Here is a 21,083-nt window from a genome sequence, read left to right on the forward strand (position 1 = left end):
GCCAATTGGCAACAGCTGTAACTCCTCTGAGGTAAAGTATTTAAGGAGGGGAAACTAAAAAACCAAGGAAGAGTGAAGAAGCAGCAGCAGGGGCAGAGAGGGGGAGGCGTGAGCCTCATGGGCCTTGTGGCCCTCACCCTCTGGCCTCCCGCCAGGCGGCCCAACTCGGCCTGTCCTGGCCCAGAGAAGAGAGGAGAATGTGAGAGGCATCTGCCTGAGCTGATTGTGAAGAATTGCTTGTGAGAGGAATGGCTGTGGACACCAAAGGCAGTGAAGAAGGAGGGAGAGGTGAAGTCGCTCCGGGCAGAGATCCCCTGCAGCCCGTGGTGCAGCGCATGGTGAGGCCGGCTGTGCCCCTGCAGAAGATGGAGGAGCAGGGATCCCCCCGCAGCCCATGGAGGAGCAGAGATCCCCCTGCAGAAGATGGAGAAGCAGAGATCCCCCTGCAGCCCGTGCAGGACCCCACGCTGGGGCAGGCGGGAGCCTGAAGGAGGCTGTGGCCTGTGCAGGGCCTGCGCTGGGGCAGCCGGTTCCTGAGGGACTGCACCCCGAGGAAAAGGCCCCGCGCTGGAACAGCTCGTGAAGGACTGCAGCCCAGGGAAGAGACCCCTTGCTGGAGCAGGGGAGGAATGTGAGGAGTTCCTCCCTGGAGGAGGAAGGGGCAGCAGCAAACAAGGTGTGAGGAACTGACCGCAACCCCCCGGTAACTTGGATGATCTCTCCCTGTCCCTCTCTCCAACTCGGAGCCTTTTCTTCTATTTTCTCTCCCCCATTCCCCTGAGGGGCAGGGAGGGTGAGCGAGTGACTGCGTAGCTTTGTCCCACGGGCAACTAAACGACGACAGGCACGCAGGAGGGCATCTCTTGCGCTCCTTCAGCCCAAGCGCCTCCTAAAGCAGGGCGTCCTGCAGCAGGCTGCCCAGGCCCAAAGCCACTTAGGTTTTGCCCGTCTCCAAGGCACGGGGGGTGGCAGGTGGCCGAGGGTGTCCCTGCCCATATTTGGGGCGCACGCAGGCCAGCGGTGCTGATGTCACAGTGGGCATTGTGACCCGCGGGGCCAAGCCCACGAGAAGGCACGCTGGGCTCCGGCCGAGCGTCAGTGCGAGCTGGTGAGGTGAGGAGAGAGCAGGGGAGGGACGGGGCTGGCGCGGGGCTGCGAGGGAGGAGGGGGGCCCCACAACTCGGGGCTCTGGGCCTGTGCTGCAGGCTCACGGGCCTCTCCCTTCTCCCTCAGAGCCAGCCCAGGAGCATCTGGAGGAGACGCCCCAGCGCTGCTGGGACAGGGACTCTCCAAACGCTCACCGTTGACGTGCGCCATGTCCACGCGGAAGCGCAAGGCCCCCGACGCGAAGGAGCAGGGTGAGAGCCAAGGAGCCCTCCAAAGTAGCCTGGCAGAGGGGTTGTCAGGGCCAGCGTAGCAGGGACAGAGCTGGCCCTTGGGGGCAATCCCTCAGGGACGCTTCCCCCAGCCGCGCACAGGCGCTCATTCCCGCTGCCATTTGCTCTCTCCCCTCCAGCATGCGTGCTGTGCCGCCGCGCAGGGGCCGACCCCGATGTCTGTGGGCGCAAACTGCGCAAGCAACGGCTCTGCGCCCATGAGTTTTGCCTGGTGAGTTCCTGCGGGGCTCCCTCTAGCTTTCCCACAGGCAGTCCCCTCCACGCGCTCCTCCTCAGCTCCTCCTCTTTGCTCTCCTGCAGTTTTGTGCCGATGAGCTTTTTCAAGAAGGGGAGGACGAAGTAGGACTCATGGGCTTTCTCCCTGAAGATATTCAACGAACCGTCAAGCAGGCAGCGCGGAAGGTGAGCACCTGACAACACCAGGGAGGTTTACGCCAGGAGAGCTTAGCGGGAGCTTAGCCCAGAGCCCAGGAAAGAAATCCCAGCCCTTCCAAGCAGCTCTGGGACAAAAGTCTTGCTCCCGCAGCTCCACAGTGGCTCCAGCACAGGCGCCTGTTCTGCCAGGCGCATCTGGGGGCTGTGAGCCAGCAGCGGCCACCCCCTGCGCCCAGCCCGCAGCTGTGGGGCTGCCCGTGGAGGCCCTCAGGCTGCCGCTCATGGGGGCTGCTCTGCTCTTCCCAGCGCTGCTTCGTCTGTGGCGAGAGCGGGGCCACCATCACCTGCTCGCAGACAGGCTGCAAGCGTCCTTTCCATCTGCCCTGTGCCGTCGAGGGCTCATGCGTCACCCATTGGTTTGGGGACTACAGGTAAGGGCAGCCGGCCCTCACTGGGGACACTCCTTGCCTTCAGTCTCCTGCCTGCCAGACCCAGCCAAACAACCAAAGATCCCGCAGTGACATTTCTCCGTGGCTGCTCTCAGGCACAGCCACAACCGGGCAGCTTCTGGAGGTCCTTCGCATCTCCTCTCCCCTGCTCTCTGGAAGAACCCAGCCCTTCTCACCTCGCCCATCCCTCTCCTCTTCCCCCAGGTCCTTCTGCTGGGAGCACCGCCCGCAGCAGGCAGTGAAGGTGGCTCCGGGGGAGAACACCGCCTGCCTCATCTGCCAGGACCCTGTGGAGGACACACTGTCCTACGGCACCATGGTGTGCCCACTGTGCACACACGCCTGGTTCCACCGCGGCTGCATCCAGAAACAGGCTCTCCATGCTGGCTTGCCCTGCTTCTGTTGTCCGCATTGCCAAAACGATTACGGATTCCTCTCGGCAATGCTCACCATGGGGATCCGAATCCCTTTCAGGTTGGTTTTTCGCTCCGCAGCTCACAAGACAGGAGGGTGCAAGCGCTGTGCTGTGCCAGGGGCTGCCCCAGCAGTCCTGGCCCTGCGCTGTCCCCTGAGTCTGGGCTTCAGCTTCACGGAGGAGTTGCCAGCAGGGCAGGGCTGGAGGAGGGACAGCAGGGGCTCATCACTTTCCCCTTCTTTTGCCAAAAGCGGGCCATCGTGGATGGAGGACGATGCCTACGCTCGAGCCTATGAGAGGCACAGCCGCTGTGACGCCAGGCAGTGCCTCTGCCCAGGAGGCAGGGAGCAGGCAGAGGAAGAGGGGTAAGTTGCCAGAGCTGCACCCCGGGGCTCTGTCCGGCATCTCTGTCTGGCCGAGGGCTCGAATCAGAACAACTGAGAACAGGAGCTGTGCCGGACAATCCTGTGCCGCAGTCCCTTTGTCCTCCCAGCCATGAGCCCCTTTGCTTCCCCAGGCCCTGGCAACTGCTCCTGTGCTGCTCCTGCGCTGCCGAGGGCACCCACCGACGCTGCACCCGCTTGAGGAATAGAGTCCGTTGCTGGGAGTGCGACAGCTGTGCTGGTCTGGGCTCCGGTAAGAGACAACACACCCGGGTGGCCCCAGGCTATGGGCGAGGGCCCAGGCCAGGTCTGCCAGCGGGTGCTCTGGATGGGCTTGGCAGAGGCTGTCTGCTCCAGGAGGGCTGGGGGCACCGCTCGGGCCTATCCTGCCCCGGGCCTGAGCAGCCGTGCCCTTGACCTTCCTGCTTCCCCTTACAGCCCCCGGTGCCAGCTCGAAGATCGCCCGCCCCAGCACTGCCAGCCAGCCCGGATCGGGGCCGCCTCACGGCTCCCCAGCAGCCCAGACCAGCAGCCACAGCAGCGGCAGCCAGCTGCCATCGCGGCCCTCCCGCCGCTCCCCAGCGCTCGCGAGGGGCAGACGCTCCAGACGCGCCAGGCCCAGGCAGATGAGGGACCGCTCCCACATGTGACACCGGGCCCCAACTCCCTACCCTCGGCCCAGAAGACGCCATTAGAGCAGCCGTGGGCCAGCACCAAGTGCTGACCCTCATTCCCCTCACAGCCACAATAAAGTTGCCCGTTAATTTCTGACCCCAGGCTCCTTTGTCAGTTTTCTCCTCCTCCTCCTCCTCTCCCTTTCTCCAGGGGCAGCCTTAGGGGCTGGGCCCACGGGGCTGTCTTCTCCGTGGGGCTTGGCAGCACCTTCCCCACACCGCCCTCCTTTCCGGGCTCCCCTTGCCCAGCTCCCCAGCGCCACGGCCGTGTGCTTCGGGCCTCGCTGGCCCCGCAGCCTGCTCCCTTTCCTCAGGGCAAGTTCCCAATGGGGGTCTCTGCTCCCGGGAGGATGGCCCAGCCTGGCCCCATCGGCAACGACGCCCGTCTCCCCGCAATGTGGGCTGCGCCCGCCCGCCCGCCACGGCCCTCGCGCCTCGACCCCCGACCCCCACAGTCGCACGCTTCAACTCTTGTGGCCTTTGCGACAAGGCTAGCACCAATGTCCTCTCCTTCACGCCTAGCTTGCTGAGAAGCGGGGCAAAGCTGCTTTTCTTTCACAGTTCAGTTCAGCGTCACCTCTGTATTTCTCATGCCAACATTTCTCTGGACTCTGCTTCTCCAGCAGCCAAAGGGCCTTCCCCGTTCCCCAGGGCCCTCTTCCCCAGCACCATGGCTGCTGTCCCAGCTGAAGGCTTCCTTCTGGCAGGGGGAACCGAGGCTTCCTTTTTCACAGAGGCTGCAAACACCTGCTAAGGAATTGACTGCCCAGAGTTCAGGAGAGGGGGAGCAGGACAGTGTGGAAGCCGCTTGGTTGAAGTAGGGAGCAGCCGTCCTCTGTGAGGAAGGCAGGGCAACCTGGGAGACCTGCTGGGCTTTTCTGCCAAGGAAGAAGCAGTGGGGAAGTGTGCGGGTTTTGTGGAGCGAGGCAGGGCTAGAGTGGCAGCTTCTGCGAGAAGCTGCTACGAGTGTCCCCTGGGTCTGGTGGACCTGGCCAGGCCTAGGGTGGGCCCAGCCCTGGCCAGGGCCAAGCCAATTGGCAACAGCTGTAACTCCTCTGAGGTAAAGTATTTAAGGAGGGGAAACTAAAAAACCAAGGAAGAGTGAAGAAGCAGCAGCAGGGGCAGAGAGGGGGAGGCGTGAGCCTCATGGGCCTTGTGGCCCTCACCCTCTGGCCTCCCGCCAGGCGGCCCAACTCGGCCTGTCCTGGCCCAGAGAAGAGAGGAGAATGTGAGAGGCATCTGCCTGAGCTGATTGTGAAGAATTGCTTGTGAGAGGAATGGCTGTGGACACCAAAGAAGGAGGGAGAGGTGAAGTCGCTCCGGGCAGAGATCCCCTGCAGCCCGTGGTGCAGCGCATGGTGAGGCCGGCTGTGCCCCTGCAGAAGATGGAGGAGCAGGGATCCCCCCGCAGCCCATGGAGGAGCAGAGATCCCCCTGCAGAAGATGGAGAAGCAGAGATCCCCCTGCAGCCCGTGCAGGACCCCACGCTGGGGCAGGCGGGAGCCTGAAGGAGGCTGTGGCCTGTGCAGGGCCTGCGCTGGGGCAGCCGGTTCCTGAGGGACTGCACCCCGAGGAAAAGGCCCCGCACTGGAACAGCTCGTGAAGGACTGCAGCCCAGGGAAGAGACCCCTTGCTGGAGCAGGGGAGGAATGTGAGGAGTTCCTCCCTGGAGGAGGAAGGGGCAGCAGCAAACAAGGTGTGAGGAACTGACCGCAACCCCCCGGTAACTTGGATGATCTCTCCCTGTCCCTCTCTCCAACTCGGAGCGTTTTCTTCTATTTTCTCTCCCCCATTCCCCTGAGGGGCAGGGAGGGTGAGCGAGTGACTGCGTAGCTTTGTCCCACGGGCAACTAAACGACGACAGGCACGCAGGAGGGCATCTCTTGCGCTCCTTCAGCCCAAGCGCCTCCTAAAGCAGGGCGTCCTGCAGCAGGCTGCCCAGGCCCAAAGCCACTTAGGTTTTGCCCGTCTCCAAGGCACGGGGGGTGGCAGGTGGCTGAGGGTGTCCCTGCCCATATTTGGGGCGCACGCAGGCCAGCGGGGCTGATGTCACAGTGGGCATTGTGACCCGCGGGGCCAAGCCCACGAGAAGGCACGCTGGGCTCCGGCCGAGCGTCAGTGCGAGCTGGTGAGGTGAGGAGAGAGCAGGGGAGGGACGGGGCTGGCGCGGGGCTGCGAGGGAGGAGGGGGGCCCCACAACTCGGGGCTCTGGGCCTGTGCTGCAGGCTCACGGGCCTCTCCCTTCTCCCTCAGAGCCAGCCCAGGAGCATCTGGAGGAGACGCCCCAGCGCTGCTGGGACAGGGACTCTCCAAACGCTCACCGTTGACGTGCGCCATGTCCACGCGGAAGCGCAAGGCCCCCGACGCGAAGGAGCAGGGTGAGAGCCAAGGAGCCCTCCAAAGTAGCCTGGCAGAGGGGTTGTCAGGGCCAGCGTAGCAGGGACAGAGCTGGCCCTTGGGGGCAATCCCTCAGGGACGCTTCCCCCGGCCGCGCACAGGCGCTCATTCCCGCTGCCATTTGCTCTCTCCCCTCCAGCATGCGTGCTGTGCCGCCGCGCAGGGGCTGACCCCGATGTCTGTGGGCGCAAACTGCGCAAGCAACGGCTCTGCGCCCATGAGTTTTGCCTGGTGAGTTCCTGCGGGGCTCCCTCCAGCTTTCCCACAGGCAGTCCCCTCCACGCGCTCCTCCTCAGCTCCTCCTCTTTGCTCTCCTGCAGTTTTGTGCCGATGAGCTTTTTCAAGAAGGGGAGGACGAAGTAGGACTCATGGGCTTTCTCCCTGAAGATATTCAACGAACCGTCAAGCAGGCAGCGCGGAAGGTGAGCACCTGACAACACCAGGGAGGTTTACGCCAGGAGAGCTTAGCGGGAGCTTAGCCCAGAGCCCAGGAAAGAAATCCCAGCCCTTCCAAGCAGCTCTGGGACAAAAGTCTTGCTCCCGCAGCTCCACAGTGGCTCCAGCACAGGCGCCTGTTCTGCCAGGCGCATCTGGGGGCTGTGAGCCAGCAGCGGCCACCCCCTGCGCCCAGCCCGCAGCTGTGGGGCTGCCCGTGGAGGCCCTCAGGCTGCCGCTCATGGGGGCTGCTCTGCTCTTCCCAGCGCTGCTTCGTCTGTGGCGAGAGCGGGGCCACCATCACCTGCTCGCAGACAGGCTGCAAGCGTCCTTTCCATCTGCCCTGTGCCGTCGAGGGCTCATGCGTCACCCATTGGTTTGGGGACTACAGGTAAGGGCAGCCGGCCCTCACTGGGGACACTCCTTGCCTTCAGTCTCCTGCCTGCCAGACCCAGCCAAACAACCAAAGATCCCGCAGTGACATTTCTCCGCGGCTGCTCTCAGGCACAGCCACAACCGGGCAGCTTCTGGAGGTCCTTCGCATCTCCTCTCCCCTGCTCTCTGGAAGAACCCAGCCCTTCTCACCTCGCCCATCCCTCTCCTCTTCCCCCAGGTCCTTCTGCTGGGAGCACCGCCCGCAGCAGGCAGTGAAGGTGGCTCCGGGGGAGAACACCGCCTGCCTCATCTGCCAGGACCCTGTGGAGGACACACTGTCCTACGGCACCATGGTGTGCCCACTGTGCACACACGCCTGGTTCCACCGCGGCTGCATCCAGAAACAGGCTCTCCATGCTGGCTTGCCCTGCTTCTGTTGTCCGCATTGCCAAAACGATTACGGATTCCTCTCGGCAATGCTCACCATGGGGATCCGAATCCCTTTCAGGTTGGTTTTTCGCTCCGCAGCTCACAAGACAGGAGGGTGCAAGCGCTGTGCTGTGCCAGGGGCTGCCCCAGCAGTCCTGGCCCTGCGCTGTCCCCTGAGTCTGGGCTTCAGCTTCACGGAGGAGTTGCCAGCAGGGCAGGGCTGGAGGAGGGACAGCAGGGGCTCATCACTTTCCCCTTCTTTTGCCAAAAGCGGGCCATCGTGGATGGAGGACGATGCCTACGCTCGAGCCTATGAGAGGCACAGCCGCTGTGACGCCAGGCAGTGCCTCTGCCCAGGAGGCAGGGAGCAGGCAGAGGAAGAGGGGTAAGTTGCCAGAGCTGCACCCCGGGGCTCTGTCCGGCATCTCTGTCTGGCCGAGGGCTCGAATCAGAACAACTGAGAACAGGAGCTGTGCCGGACAATCCTGTGCCGCAGTCCCTTTGTCCTCCCAGCCATGAGCCCCTTTGCTTCCCCAGGCCCTGGCAACTGCTCCTGTGCTGCTCCTGCGCTGCCGAGGGCACCCACCGACGCTGCACCCGCTTGAGGAATAGAGTCCGTTGCTGGGAGTGCGACAGCTGTGCTGGTCTGGGCTCCGGTAAGAGACAACACACCCGGGTGGCCCCAGGCTATGGGCGAGGGCCCAGGCCAGGTCTGGCAGCGGGTGCTCTGGATGGGCTTGGCAGAGGCTGTCTGCTCCAGGAGGGCTGGGGGCACCGCTCGGGCCTATCGTGCCCCGGGCCTGAGCAGCCGTGCCCTTGACCTTCCTGCTTCCCCTTACAGCCCCCGGTGCCAGCTCGAAGATCGCCCGCCCCAGCACTGCCAGCCAGCCCGGATCGGGGCCGCCTCACGGCTCCCCAGCAGCCCAGACCAGCAGCCACAGCAGCGGCAGCCAGCTGCCATCGCGGCCCTCCCGCCGCTCCCCAGCGCTCGCGAGGGGCAGACGCTCCAGACGCGCCAGGCCCAGGCAGATGAGGGACCGCTCCCACATGTGACACCGGGCCCCAACTCCCTACCCTCGGCCCAGAAGACGCCATTAGAGCAGCCGTGGGCCAGCACCAAGTGCTGACCCTCATTCCCCTCACAGCCACAATAAAGTTGCCCGTTAATTTCTGACCCCAGGCTCCTTTGTCAGTTTTCTCCTCCTCCTCCTCCTCTCCCTTTCTCCAGGGGCAGCCTTAGGGGCTGGGCCCACGGGGCTGTCTTCTCCCTGGGGCTTGGCAGCACCTTCCCCACACCGCCCTCCTTCCCGGGCTCCCCTTGCCCAGCTCCCCAGCGCCACGGCCGTGTGCTTCGGGCCTCGCTGGCCCCGCAGCCTGCTCCCTTTCCTCAGGGCAAGTTCCCAATGGGGGTCTCTGCTCCCGGGAGGATGGCCCAGCCTGGCCCCATCGGCAACGACGCCCGTCTCCCCGCAATGTGGGCTGCGCCCGCCCGCCCGCCACGGCCCTCGCGCCTCGACCCCCGACCCCCACAGTCGCACGCTTCAACTCTTGTGGCCTTTGCGACAAGGCTAGCACCAATGTCCTCTCCTTCACGCCTAGCTTGCTGAGAAGCGGGGCAAAGCTGCTTTTCTTTCACAGTTCAGTTCAGCGTCACCTCTGTATTTCTCATGCCAACATTTCTCTGGACTCTGCTTCTCCAGCAGCCAAAGGGCCTTCCCCGTTCCCCAGGGCCCTCTTCCCCAGCACCATGGCTGCTGTCCCAGCTGAAGGCTTCCTTCTGGCAGGGGGAACCGAGGCTTCCTTTTTCACAGAGGCTGCAAACACCTGCTAAGGAATTGACTGCCCAGAGTTCAGGAGAGGGGGAGCAGGACAGTGTGGAAGCCGCTTGGTTGAAGTAGGGAGCAGCCGTCCTCTGTGAGGAAGGCAGGGCAACCTGGGAGACCTGCTGGGCTTTTCTGCCAAGGAAGAAGCAGTGGGGAAGTGTGCGGGTTTTGTGGAGCGAGGCAGGGCTAGAGTGGCAGCTTCTGCGAGAAGCTGCTACGAGTGTCCCCTGGGTCTGGTGGACCTGGCCAGGCCTAGGGTGGGCCCAGCCCTGGCCAGGGCCAAGCCAATTGGCAACAGCTGTAACTCCTCTGAGGTAAAGTATTTAAGGAGGGGAAACTAAAAAACCAAGGAAGAGTGAAGAAGCAGCAGCAGGGGCAGAGAGGGGGAGGCGTGAGCCTCATGGGCCTTGTGGCCCTCACCCTCTGGCCTCCCGCCAGGTGGCCCAACTCGGCCTGTCCTGGCCCAGAGAAGAGAGGAGAATGTGAGAGGCATCTGCCTGAGCTGATTGTGAAGAATTGCTTGTGAGAGGAATGGCTGTGGACACCAAAGGCAGTGAAGAAGGAGGGAGAGGTGAAGTCGCTCCGGGCAGAGATCCCCTGCAGCCCGTGGTGCAGCGCATGGTGAGGCCGGCTGTGCCCCTGCAGAAGATGGAGGAGCAGGGATCCCCCCGCAGCCCATGGAGGAGCAGAGATCCCCCTGCAGAAGATGGAGAAGCAGAGATCCCCCTGCAGCCCGTGCAGGACCCCACGCTGGGGCAGGCGGGAGCCTGAAGGAGGCTGTGGCCTGTGCAGGGCCTGCGCTGGGGCAGCCGGTTCCTGAGGGACTGCACCCCGAGGAAAAGGCCCCGCACTGGAACAGCTCGTGAAGGACTGCAGCCCAGGGAAGAGACCCCTTGCTGGAGCAGGGGAGGAATGTGAGGAGTTCCTCCCTGGAGGAGGAAGGGGCAGCAGCAAACAAGGTGTGAGGAACTGACCGCAACCCCCCGGTAACTTGGATGATCTCTCCCTGTCCCTCTCTCCAACTCGGAGCCTTTTCTTCTATTTTCTCTCCCCCATTCCCCTGAGGGGCAGGGAGGGTGAGCGAGTGACTGCGTAGCTTTGTCCCACGGGCAACTAAACGACGACAGGCACGCAGGAGGGCATCTCTTGCGCTCCTTCAGCCCAAGCGCCTCCTAAAGCAGGGCGTCCTGCAGCAGGCTGCCCAGGCCCAAAGCCACTTAGGTTTTGCCCGTCTCCAAGGCACGGGGGGTGGCAGGTGGCTGAGGGTGTCCCTGCCCATATTTGGGGCGCACGCAGGCCAGCGGTGCGGATGTCACAGTGGGCATTGTGACCCGCGGGGCCAAGCCCACGAGAAGGCACGCTGGGCTCCGGCCGAGCGTCAGTGCGAGCTGGTGAGGTGAGGAGAGAGCAGGGGAGGGACGGGGCTGGCGCGGGGCTGCGAGGGAAGAGGGGGGCCCCACAACTCGGGGCTCTGGGCCTGTGCTGCAGGCTCACGGGCCTCTCCCTTCTCCCTCAGAGCCAGCCCAGGAGCATCTGGAGGAGACGCCCCAGCGCTGCTGGGACAGGGACTCTCCAAACGCTCACCGTTGACGTGCGCCATGTCCACGCGGAAGCGCAAGGCCCCCGACGCGAAGGAGCAGGGTGAGAGCCAAGGAGCCCTCCAAAGTAGCCTGGCAGAGGGGTTGTCAGGGCCAGCGTAGCAGGGACAGAGCTGGCCCTTGGGGGCAATCCCTCAGGGACGCTTCCCCCGGCCGCGCACAGGCGCTCATTCCCGCTGCCATTTGCTCTCTCCCCTCCAGCATGCGTGCTGTGCCGCCGCGCAGGGGCCGACCCCGATGTCTGTGGGCGCAAACTGCGCAAGCAACGGCTCTGCGCCCATGAGTTTTGCCTGGTGAGTTCCTGCGGGGCTCCCTCCAGCTTTCCCACAGGCAGTCCCCTCCACGCGCTCCTCCTCAGCTCCTCCTCTTTGCTCTCCTGCAGTTTTGTGCCGATGAGCTTTTTCAAGAAGGGGAGGACGAAGTAGGACTCATGGGCTTTCTCCCTGAAGATATTCAACGAACCGTCAAGCAGGCAGCGCGGAAGGTGAGCACCTGACAACACCAGGGAGGTTTACGCCAGGAGAGCTTAGCGGGAGCTTAGCCCAGAGCCCAGGAAAGAAATCCCAGCCCTTCCAAGCAGCTCTGGGACAAAAGTCTTGCTCCCGCAGCTCCACAGTGGCTCCAGCACAGGCGCCTGTTCTGCCAGGCGCATCTGGGGGCTGTGAGCCAGCAGCGGCCACCCCCTGCGCCCAGCCCGCAGCTGTGGGGCTGCCCGTGGAGGCCCTCAGGCTGCCGCTCATGGGGGCTGCTCTGCTCTTCCCAGCGCTGCTTCGTCTGTGGCGAGAGCGGGGCCACCATCACCTGCTCGCAGACAGGCTGCAAGCGTCCTTTCCATCTGCCCTGTGCCGTCGAGGGCTCATGCGTCACCCATTGGTTTGGGGACTACAGGTAAGGGCAGCCGGCCCTCACTGGGGACACTCCTTGCCTTCAGTCTCCTGCCTGCCAGACCCAGCCAAACAACCAAAGATCCCGCAGTGACATTTCTCCGTGGCTGCTCTCAGGCACAGCCGCAACCGGGCAGCTTCTGGAGGTCCTTCGCATCTCCTCTCCCCTGCTCTCTGGAAGAACCCAGCCCTTCTCACCTCGCCCATCCCTCTCCTCTTCCCCCAGGTCCTTCTGCTGGGAGCACCGCCCGCAGCAGGCAGTGAAGGTGGCTCCGGGGGAGAACACCGCCTGCCTCATCTGCCAGGACCCTGTGGAGGACACACTGTCCTACGGCACCATGGTGTGCCCACTGTGCACACACGCCTGGTTCCACCGCGGCTGCATCCAGAAACAGGCTCTCCATGCTGGCTTGCCCTGCTTCTGTTGTCCGCATTGCCAAAACGATTACGGATTCCTCTCGGCAATGCTCACCATGGGGATCCGAATCCCTTTCAGGTTGGTTTTTCGCTCCGCAGCTCACAAGACAGGAGGGTGCAAGCGCTGTGCTGTGCCAGGGGCTGCCCCAGCAGTCCTGGCCCTGCGCTGTCCCCTGAGTCTGGGCTTCAGCTTCACGGAGGAGTTGCCAGCAGGGCAGGGCTGGAGGAGGGACAGCAGGGGCTCATCACTTTCCCCTTCTTTTGCCAAAAGCGGGCCATCGTGGATGGAGGACGATGCCTACGCTCGAGCCTATGAGAGGCACAGCCGCTGTGACGCCAGGCAGTGCCTCTGCCCAGGAGGCAGGGAGCAGGCAGAGGAAGAGGGGTAAGTTGCCAGAGCTGCACCCCGGGGCTCTGTCCGGCATCTCTGTCTGGCCGAGGGCTCGAATCAGAACAACTGAGAACAGGAGCTGTGCCGGACAATCCTGTGCCGCAGTCCCTTTGTCCTCCCAGCCATGAGCCCCTTTGCTTCCCCAGGCCCTGGCAACTGCTCGTGTGCTGCTCCTGCGCTGCCGAGGGCACCCACCGACGCTGCACCCGCTTGAGGAATAGAGTCCGTTGCTGGGAGTGCGACAGCTGTGCTGGTCTGGGCTCCGGTAAGAGACAACACACCCGGGTGGCCCCAGGCTATGGGCGAGGGCCCAGGCCAGGTCTGGCAGCGGGTGCTCTGGGTGGGCTTGGCAGAGGCTGTCTGCTCCAGGAGGGCTGGGGGCACCGCTCGGGCCTATCGTGCCCCGGGCCTGAGCAGCCGTGCCCTTGACCTTCCTGCTTCCCCTTACAGCCCCCGGTGCCAGCTCGAAGATCGCCCGCCCCAGCACTGCCAGCCAGCCCGGATCGGGGCCGCCTCACGGCTCCCCAGCAGCCCAGACCAGCAGCCACAGCAGCGGCAGCCAGCTGCCATCGCGGCCCTCCCGCCGCTCCCCAGCGCTCACGAGGGGCGGACGCTCCAGACGCGCCAGGCCCAGGCAGATGAGGGACCGCTCCCACATGCGACACCGGGCCCCAACTCCCTACCCTCGGCCCAGAAGACGCCATTAGAGCAGCCGTGGGCCAGCACCAAGTGCTGACCCTCATTCCCCTCACAGCCACAATAAAGTTGCCCGTTAATTTCTGACCCCAGGCTCCTTTGTCAGTTTTCTCCTCCTCCTCCTCCTCTCCCTTTCTCCAGGGGCAGCCTTAGGGGCTGGGCCCACGGGGCTGTCTTCTCCCTGGGGCTTGGCAGCACCTTCCCCACACCGCCCTCCTTTCCGGGCTCCCCTTGCCCAGCTCCCCAGCGCCACGGCCGTGTGCTTCGGGCCTCGCTGGCCCCGCAGCCCGCTCCCTTTCCTCAGGGGAATTTCGCACCCACCCCCGGGACCGAGGAGGTATGGCGGGGGGGTTCTCTCTCCCCCTGTCCCGGGAGGGCGGCCTGGTCCCGCACGCCCCGAGCGCGGAGCGGGTTCCCCGGCGCAGCCCCCCCGCCGCTTCCTCGCGTCTCCCGGCAACGGGCGCTGCGCCCGCCCGCTCGGCATGGCCCTCGCGGCTCGCCGTAGCGCGGCGGTGGAGCGGCCGGGCCGGCGGTGAGTGCGGTGGCCGCCGGGCCTTGCCCGCCTCGGGCTGCCCGGTGCCGGGTCCTCGCACTGCGGGGTCTCCTCTGAACCCGTCCCGCCGGGCAGCCCCTGCCGCGGGGATCTGGGATCGGCCAGTGGGGGCTGGGGGGTGCGGCCGGGCTCGGGGAGTGGCGACTGGTTCTGAGGGGGAGGCGTCCGATTGCGGGGGGCTGGGGGGGTGGTGTGTGCTGGGTTTTGTGGGCTTTGCGGGTCGCGGGCAGGTGTCGGGGTTGGGGGGGTGACTGTGGGCATGGAGGCTGTCGCCGGATTTGGGGAGGTGTCTGTGGCTGCAGGGGGTGCTGCCCGGGTCGGGGGGTGTCTCCGGGTCTGGGGGTGTCGCCGGGCTGCGGCCTGCTGCCAGCTGCGGGGGTGCTGCCGGCTGGGGGTTGAGCCTGGTGTTAGGGTCGGTTCCTAGTGCCCAATAGTTCTGGTTTGGGGGTGCTGCCAGGCTGGGGGTTCTCCAGAGCCCCGTCCCTGTGCTGAACCCTGTGCTGAACCCCTCTGCCGGCTTCATCCCCGCCGCCCTGGCTGGCGGGCAGCTCCCGGACAAAGCTGTTTGCTGGCCCGGCTCCTCGGCCTCTTTGCCTGCCTCCAGTCGGCTCGGTTTAAGATCTGGCTTCCCCCGTGCTGTTTATTCTGCCCTTCTGCTGCACGCTCTTTGCCGTTGCCCAGGGTAGGGAGTTTAGCCTGTGGCCATGCTCAGAGCTGGGTGTCTTTGCCGGAGCTGCTGGGACCAGTTTTGTGAATCGCACATGGGAGCAGCGAAGGGGCAGATGTGTGTCCCCATGCTCTCCCCTTTCTCTGACCTGTTGAAAGCAGCATCTGCTCCAACTGAAAAAAAAAAAAAATAAAACAAACAAAACCGAACCCTGGCACTGCAGTGCCGACAGTGGATCTCGTACGGTGCCGTTGTGGCCATGCTGCGCTCTCTGCCTGGGCACTCGAGTTGTTTCAGCCGCTCGTGGGAAGAGCTGAGGGCACTCCCCGCCACCCTCAGGTGTTTTTTAACTTGTCCTGACAGAAGTGAAATCACATCTCCCACATTTAGGAGAGTGCACATGGTGCTGTCTGCTGTGCTTTGGTAGTAAATGATGTGTTTCTGTTTATAGTTCAATTTTTTTATTCCTTGTTTTGAGTCTCGTTCAGGACCATTGATCCAGGCTGGTCTTTGCTTTGTTTCTGTGGTTTTGCTGGGCAGTGCTGCAGGAAGGACACCGGGCAGTGCTGCTCCACTGCTGGATACTGGGGTAGCCCTGAGGAAAGGGGATTTAGGAAATCCCTTCCCGAGCCTAGCTGAAGCTCAGGTTATCTTCTGCCAGTGGAGTTGCCCTGGCACTTGCGTCACTTGGCGAGTTTGCTGACTTTTCCTGGGTTCACCGTAGTTTCTGCTCTGTATAAGATTGCCAGCGAACATGCAGTTCCCACAGCCTTTGCTCCTGTTGCATCTTCCTGGCGCTCTGTGTGTCACCAAGTGGTTTGTCACATGGCTGTGTAGTGAACAAGCGAGGCTTCCAGTGACGGCTGGCTACTGGGGCAATCAGAAATAGGAGAGGGCTGTAACCTAGCATTTTGAAGCTGGATGAAACTGGCAACTTAAATTTATTCTTTTTGTCCTGGCGTTTGTCAGATCAGCTCTGATAACATGCTGTGCATTCTGGGGATAGCGGGTGTGATCGTGAACCTTTAGTCTCGTGGCAGGTTTTCACTTGTAAACACTTCAGCGTACTTCCAGCTGCGTCTACTTTTGTCCCTGTAAAACTGACAGCTGGGTCTTTTGCTTTGTAGTGAATTAAATTCTTTTGGAGTCCAGTTCATCTGCATGTGTCTCATTCCTTCTCCCCCTCTCTCTGTTTTGGATAGCAGAATAATAACCTGTGAAACAGAGGATCAACCAGGTGCATATTCCTGTCTTACAGAGTACAGTGTGGGAGAGAAAGGCAGAAGTGTCTCATCAGGACACGAGTTGAAGTGCGATGTGGTTGCCAGTTTCAGGGCGGTGTTTGACAGTGGTGGTAGCTGTCGCCTTGTGCTGGCTCAGTGCTTCTGGCTCAAACCCGATGCAAAGGTTGCCTGTGTTTCTGGCTTAGTTCTACCTGTGCCTTTGGTTGGAGTGGGCTCTGTGTGGTTGTCTGGAGTGTGACTTCGTGCCTTGTCTGCTTTGGGGCAGATTTTGAGCTGTTGGACAGGTGAGAGCAGGGTTGGCAGTTAGTTGGCTTTGGGCTCTTGTGTGATGTTGTTAGTGCAAAGATTTTGTCTGTGTTTTGCCTTAACCCTGTTGTTCAATCCAGGTACATCAACCTCTAAGAAAGGGAGAAATCTAAAGGCAGCAGCAGCATCCCCCCCAGCAAGTTTTGTTCCAGGCGTCTGTCTGTCTTATGTCCACTCTGGAAGTGGTGCCTGTGAAGAATGACGTCAAGAGGTGCTGGGACTGCTTTCTCGAGGAAGAACTACAGGCTGAGCACTGAGCCAGAGAAGTCCAAGGTCACAGGTATGAGCCTGTACATGCCGTGGAAAAGCAGGACCACTGTGGATTAGGCGAGCACCCCTTGCCTCACTTGAGCTCGGCTGCCTTCCAGTTACAGCTGCCTTGCTGATGTGAGGTGTGCTGGGGCTGAAACTGAGTAAATCCCTGAACTGAGATGAGATTTTGGGAGGGACATTCCTGTAGTACTAAGGACTCCAGAAGCTTGTGTCACAGTGCCCTTTCTTTAACACACAGCCCTGCCTCATAAGGCTGGAGAATGTCACATGTCCTGCCTTTGTCCCATCTGATTCAGGGAGTTCCCCTTCCAGGATGAAGTCAAGTTCTCAGATTAATCCTTTTCTGGGAAATTTTGGTACCTGCTAGGCAGTCTTGTTTTCTCTTGGGTTCACCAATCCAGTAGGAGTGTGCTTTTGAGACCACAGATCTGGCATCTGAGGGCACGGTTGCACCCAGAAATGAAGCATGCTGCATCAGTGTGACACTGGGGATTGTTTTGGGCAACGAAAGCTGAAGTGAGGCGTACGTCGTTAGAGGGCTGTGAGTTAGACGAGATCGACTGCGTCTGCAAGCCCTTTACCTCAGCATTTTCTGGTGCAGTTAAGAGATGTACTCAAAATGTCCCAGGTATAAATAGGAGGTCAGGAATTGCAATAGTGATAAGACTTTTTTATTTTTGGTTTTTTTTTTTTTTGGAAATGAAATTGCATTCTCACCTCCAGCTTTTGGAGTTACTCTATCTGGAAGCAGTACAGCAGGATTCCTGAGGATGTCGTTCCACCAGTGGGGACCAATTCATAGCCTCCCGTTTGCTGTCACAGGGCAGCCCAAACTGGAAAGAGCCCTTGTTGTGGAGATTCAGCCCATAATGCTGGACTCTAGGGCAGCCAGTGAAGACAGTCAGAGGATCAGTGACTTATTGAAGCTGCATTTTCCACCATCTGCAAACTTGAACATCATTTTCCCATGGTTACCAGCTTCTTACTTTTATATGAAATTAACATTTGCATTTACCTCCTGACTCCCTAAGCGTATTTCCTTTCTGTTTTTCACAAGGGATCGTGAACAGCAGGCTGCTGAATGATTATCTGCATCGCGTCTTTACCAGTGCTGATGGGAACCAGCCTGCAGCTGCTTACAGGTATCAAACTTCTCCTTCAGTAGGTGGCAAGCGATGCTGTATCAGTCCCCAGATGTACAGCGCTGCAGTGAAAGGAAAGATCTTTTAGTGCCACACAGTGATCTTTGTTAAAAGCACAGCACCACCGTGTCATAGAAATGACTCTTGGGTCTTGTCCTTTAATGGCTTTTTCAAATTGCAGGGCTTGCTAGGAAGGATTCTTGGGATTTTTTTTTTTTGCACAAAAAAAACCCATCTACAAAATCACTAGGCAATACTTCTGAAATAAATAGGCAATTAGGCATTCACATTATTGTTCCTGTTCCCTTTTTACCTGTAAGGAGGTGCAAAATGCACAGGTTTTAGGTACAGGAATGTAAAATCAGTCGTCAGTGCCCTGTAAACTAAAGGCAAGGCTCTCGCTGATATATGTAATACTACACATTTCTCAGGCTGTGGAACTGGTTGGTACTTCTATTATTCAGAGTCACCAAAGGAGAAGAAACACAAAATTCCTGTTTAGTGTCTGTTTTCTTCTATTTGTTTTCATTTCTCCTTCACCTTGTAGCCCAGGAACTTGTAGCTTTGGATGAGAAAGATTTCCCTTGCATTTAGCTGTTTTGCCAGAGGCACGTCAGACAGGTCCAGGCCAGGTAGGAGTGTGGTAGAACAAGGCAGGGGTGTAGCTCCTGCTGATTGGCGGTGCTGCAGAGTGGCTGGGGTCACATTCCGTGGGCTATACTTAGTACTGCCAGCTCAAATGTGAGCTCAGAGCTGCTAAAAATAGCTCTTGGCCCTCTCTGCGCTTGGTGAGCTAGAGTTATGGTGCGGTGGGGGGGCAGGACGACACACGACGCAAAGTGGGTCATGTTACTTTGCCACAAGCTTTCCTGCCAGCGTGCCTTGGAATATTCCATCTGCCCGAGCATTTTGATTTTCAGTGTTTCTAATTTCTTTGCCTGGTGATTAATGAGTTGAAAGAACGGAACTGATAGTTTGTTGAACTGGTCTCTTTCTTTTTTTTTTTTTTTTTTTCCTGCCTTCCACCCTTTTCCCTGGACTTGGCTGTTTGGTAGAAAGCCCAGTAGCAGTCAAAGAGGTCTTGAAAATAACATTTGAAAATAACATTTGCCGTATGACAGCAACTTTTATGGTATGGCATCTTGTCTGCAGAGGCCTAAATTCCGCATAGAGGATCTTGCTGCAGACATCTCTCGGGCTGTTTCACACTCTTCTAACCTCCTTCCGGAACTCCTCTTCCATGCTATCTTCTGATTAAGCTGCTTTACTGAAGCCACCGTCCCTCGTGCCAAGGAAAACTGATTCTTTGATTCCACTTCTGTGCATCTTCACATCCACCAGGCTTTCAAAGGGTGTCTCACCTTTTGAGAAATGCAAAGTGATGTATTGAAAGGGGAACAGCCTCAACATTGTGCATAAAATGATGGGCCCTGGGCTCATTTTTATTGTGTAGGAATGAGATTGGGGCCAGAATACTAAGTCGGAAAAAGAAAGTAGGAAGTAAGGAGTGGTTAGGAAAGTGATATAGGATAAACTTCTCCTTAGTATGAAAACAAAATGGTTTTGCCTCGTGTCAGAGAGAGGGTGCTGGGCTACCCTGACCTTCATCTGAACTGCTACAGCTGCTGGTGGGTTCTTCTTTCTTCCTTGGTGTTACAAAATATTTGGGGAAAAAAAAGAATCCTGACCTACACCATGTTTATGTGATGCTGACTGCAGCAAAGTTGTGGTCTACAGTTGTTGGTAGTACAGCCGGGTCTTACTGCCGCTGTATTGCGGTGCAGTTTTCTTACTGCCACAAAATACAGATGACAGACTGAAGACTTTAAGACCCTTTATTAACTACTTTGCTTGTTCACATGATGTTTAGTCCTTGGTTCATTCATTGCCCCAACATCCTGGGCAGCAAATTCCTCAGATTCGTGAGAAGAAACAGAGGTCGACAGAACTTCCCAGTTCACGTCTCACAGCACAGGACCGGGCGGACACGTGTGTCTGGGCTGAGACTCTTTAAAACTTGGAGGCAGAGTTTTCTGAAGAGCTGCTGTGCATGTTTATTCCCTAGAAAGCACCTGACGTTCCAGAACCTGCAGGAGCACCTTGACCGGTTGCTAGCGGAGGAGAATGGCTCCGAAGACAGTCGAGGTAGGAGACGCTGAGTATCTGTCCAATTTGTGCTTCTGCTTGTGCTGCCTAATTGGGAGGACAAGTTGTGTCCTGAAAGGCTGTTCCCTGAGTGAGCGTTGTTCTGCCCTCCTGTGCTCTAATTTATCGTACGTTTAAATTCTGGCTGCGAGGGGCTCATCAGCCAGCGCTTGAGCTGTGACCAGCAGTGTGCAGTGCTGTCCTCAGTGGGAAATGCAGAGCCTTGTTGACAGTTTTTACACACTGGTCTCCATTGTAGGTACACACTTTGGGCCTCAAGCTGTTGCCTGTATCCTTGCTAGAGTTTGTTTCCCTGAATGAGTCAGAATGTGACAGGATACAGCCTGGCTCCTCTCCTAAAAAGAAGATTTTTTTTTTTTTTTTTTTTTTTTTTTTTTTTTTTTTTCTGGCTGCAATGTTGGCCAAACATTTGGCTTAGAGTTGAGTTTGCTCTTTGAATTTCACCAAAGTAAAATTTTCAGGCAACGTGGAAAACGTAACATATGACTTGAATGCTGCATAGCTAAGACCTTGTGTGTTGGTGTGAAAACTTCCTTTTAAGTCTCACTGATGTCTCCTTCCCTGAGGTTTTGATGGTCTAATGTGGGTAACACCATTTTAGTCTTCCCCCACCGTAGCAGAATCCAGGTGCTGTTGCAGTCTAGCTGGAGGCACTCTGTACTGTTGAATCCTGCATGGCTTTCCCTAATGGGTTTTCTGCAACTTTTGTTTCAGATCAGGTAGCAGAGGGCCGGCTTGGTCCCTCTACTGTGGTGTTGGACCACACGAGCGGTTTTGAGGGGCTCCTGCTGGTCGACGATGACTTACTTGGGGTGAGTTTGATGCTGGGTGCGGCAGAAAATGGTCTTGTGGGACTAAAAGCAGTTTGGGCTTCTTGGTTTGTTCTTCGTAACAGATCCCTGTCACTGGCTTTGTAGCGTGTTGTAAACGGAGTCTACCCAGAAAGCTGCAGGATCCTGGAGGAAATGAGCTCTCCTGGGAAAAGGTCTAGCAGTATCCCTAAGTCTCAGCAAGCTCTGAGTGGAGCTGTGAGGACATGAAAGGATTACCCTGGCCCAGGAGCTCACTGAAGAGCTTGGCTAAGCAGAGGAAAGGCCAGCAGCCGGCTTTCCTGTCCCTCCCTCCAGCAGACTGCCTCTTCCTTCCTTCCTTCTGATCTTCTCTAACGGTGGCAAGAGGCTGAAGCTGAGGCTTTCCTTTCTCCTTTGTTTCCACTAGTTCCCTGCTTGCTCCTTAGCTGATGTTCCTTGTGCAGAAAATCAGCTGAAAGAACCCGCTGGAATTTAATCCTTTCCTGCCTCAGTAATTTCTGCGCTCTTTTCACCCCTTCACTGTGCACACACATCCCGTGCTCCTGTGCTTATTCCCTCCTTAATCTGTGTATCCTTTTTTACTCTAGCAGAGCAGGCTGCCCTGGTCTCCCCTTTCCCGTTAGCCACCCGCTGTAGCTCACCTTGGCTGTACCTAGAACTTACCCTCGTACTGGATCAGCCTGGCTTGCTGTGAATTCCCTGTTGCTACCTTCATCTCTTCATCATGCTCTGTCATGAGATCGAGTCAGGAGTTCACAGGGTTCAGTTTCTGGGCAGCAGGT

At 59.3% G+C, this 21,083-nt stretch overlaps 3 protein-coding genes across 3 annotated transcripts in view; all 3 read left to right on the forward strand.

The window, feature by feature from the left end:
• Positions 1 to 1,315: 1,315 nt before the first annotated feature.
• LOC147599473 (E3 ubiquitin-protein ligase PHF7-like) lies at positions 1,316 to 3,669 on the forward strand. The gene is made up of 8 exons (XM_086755850.1): positions 1,316 to 1,358; positions 1,517 to 1,608; positions 1,698 to 1,799; positions 2,079 to 2,203; positions 2,426 to 2,695; positions 2,888 to 3,001; positions 3,154 to 3,272; positions 3,458 to 3,669. Exons 1-8 carry the CDS (start codon positions 1,316 to 1,318, stop codon positions 3,667 to 3,669), a joined length of 1,077 nt encoding a protein of 358 aa, XP_086611976.1.
• Positions 3,670 to 6,028: 2,359 nt separating this feature from the next.
• On the forward strand, positions 6,029 to 8,382 carry LOC147599474 (E3 ubiquitin-protein ligase PHF7-like). The gene is made up of 8 exons (XM_086755851.1): positions 6,029 to 6,071; positions 6,230 to 6,321; positions 6,411 to 6,512; positions 6,792 to 6,916; positions 7,139 to 7,408; positions 7,601 to 7,714; positions 7,867 to 7,985; positions 8,171 to 8,382. Exons 1-8 carry the CDS (start codon positions 6,029 to 6,031, stop codon positions 8,380 to 8,382), a joined length of 1,077 nt encoding a protein of 358 aa, XP_086611977.1.
• A 6,547-nt stretch (positions 8,383 to 14,929) lies between these two features.
• The window catches only part of RNF123 (ring finger protein 123), a 44,883-nt gene continuing 38,729 nt past the window's right edge, over positions 14,930 to 21,083 (forward strand). Inside the window, exons 1-4 of the mRNA XM_086755438.1 lie at positions 14,930 to 16,188; positions 17,239 to 17,323; positions 19,389 to 19,468; positions 20,204 to 20,301. Of these exons, the coding sequence (XP_086611564.1) occupies positions 16,107 to 16,188; positions 17,239 to 17,323; positions 19,389 to 19,468; positions 20,204 to 20,301 (345 nt within the window). The 5' untranslated portion in view covers positions 14,930 to 16,106. The remainder of the gene's footprint in view (positions 16,189 to 17,238; positions 17,324 to 19,388; positions 19,469 to 20,203; positions 20,302 to 21,083) is intronic.

Source organism: Chlamydotis macqueenii, chromosome 10 (assembly GCF_036417535.1).
Source record: "Chlamydotis macqueenii isolate bChlMac1 chromosome 10, bChlMac1.mat, whole genome shotgun sequence".
Classification (NCBI taxonomy): Eukaryota; Metazoa; Chordata; class Aves; order Otidiformes; family Otididae; genus Chlamydotis; species Chlamydotis macqueenii.

Excerpts from the sequence above, each read along its gene's own strand:
- LOC147599474 (XM_086755851.1), top strand. The coding sequence starts at position 6,029 with ATGTCCACGCGGAAGCGCAAGGCCCCCGACGCGAAGGAGCAGG. Across the intron at positions 6,072-6,229 it reads CCCCGACGCGAAGGAGCAGG|CATGCGTGCTGTGCCGCCGC; the intron begins GTGAGAGCCAAG and ends TCTCCCCTCCAG. Across the intron at positions 6,917-7,138 it reads CATTGGTTTGGGGACTACAG|GTCCTTCTGCTGGGAGCACC; the intron begins GTAAGGGCAGCC and ends CTCTTCCCCCAG.
- LOC147599473 (XM_086755850.1), top strand. The coding sequence starts at position 1,316 with ATGTCCACGCGGAAGCGCAAGGCCCCCGACGCGAAGGAGCAGG. Across the intron at positions 2,204-2,425 it reads CATTGGTTTGGGGACTACAG|GTCCTTCTGCTGGGAGCACC; the intron begins GTAAGGGCAGCC and ends CTCTTCCCCCAG. Across the intron at positions 3,273-3,457 it reads CTGTGCTGGTCTGGGCTCCG|CCCCCGGTGCCAGCTCGAAG; the intron begins GTAAGAGACAAC and ends TTCCCCTTACAG.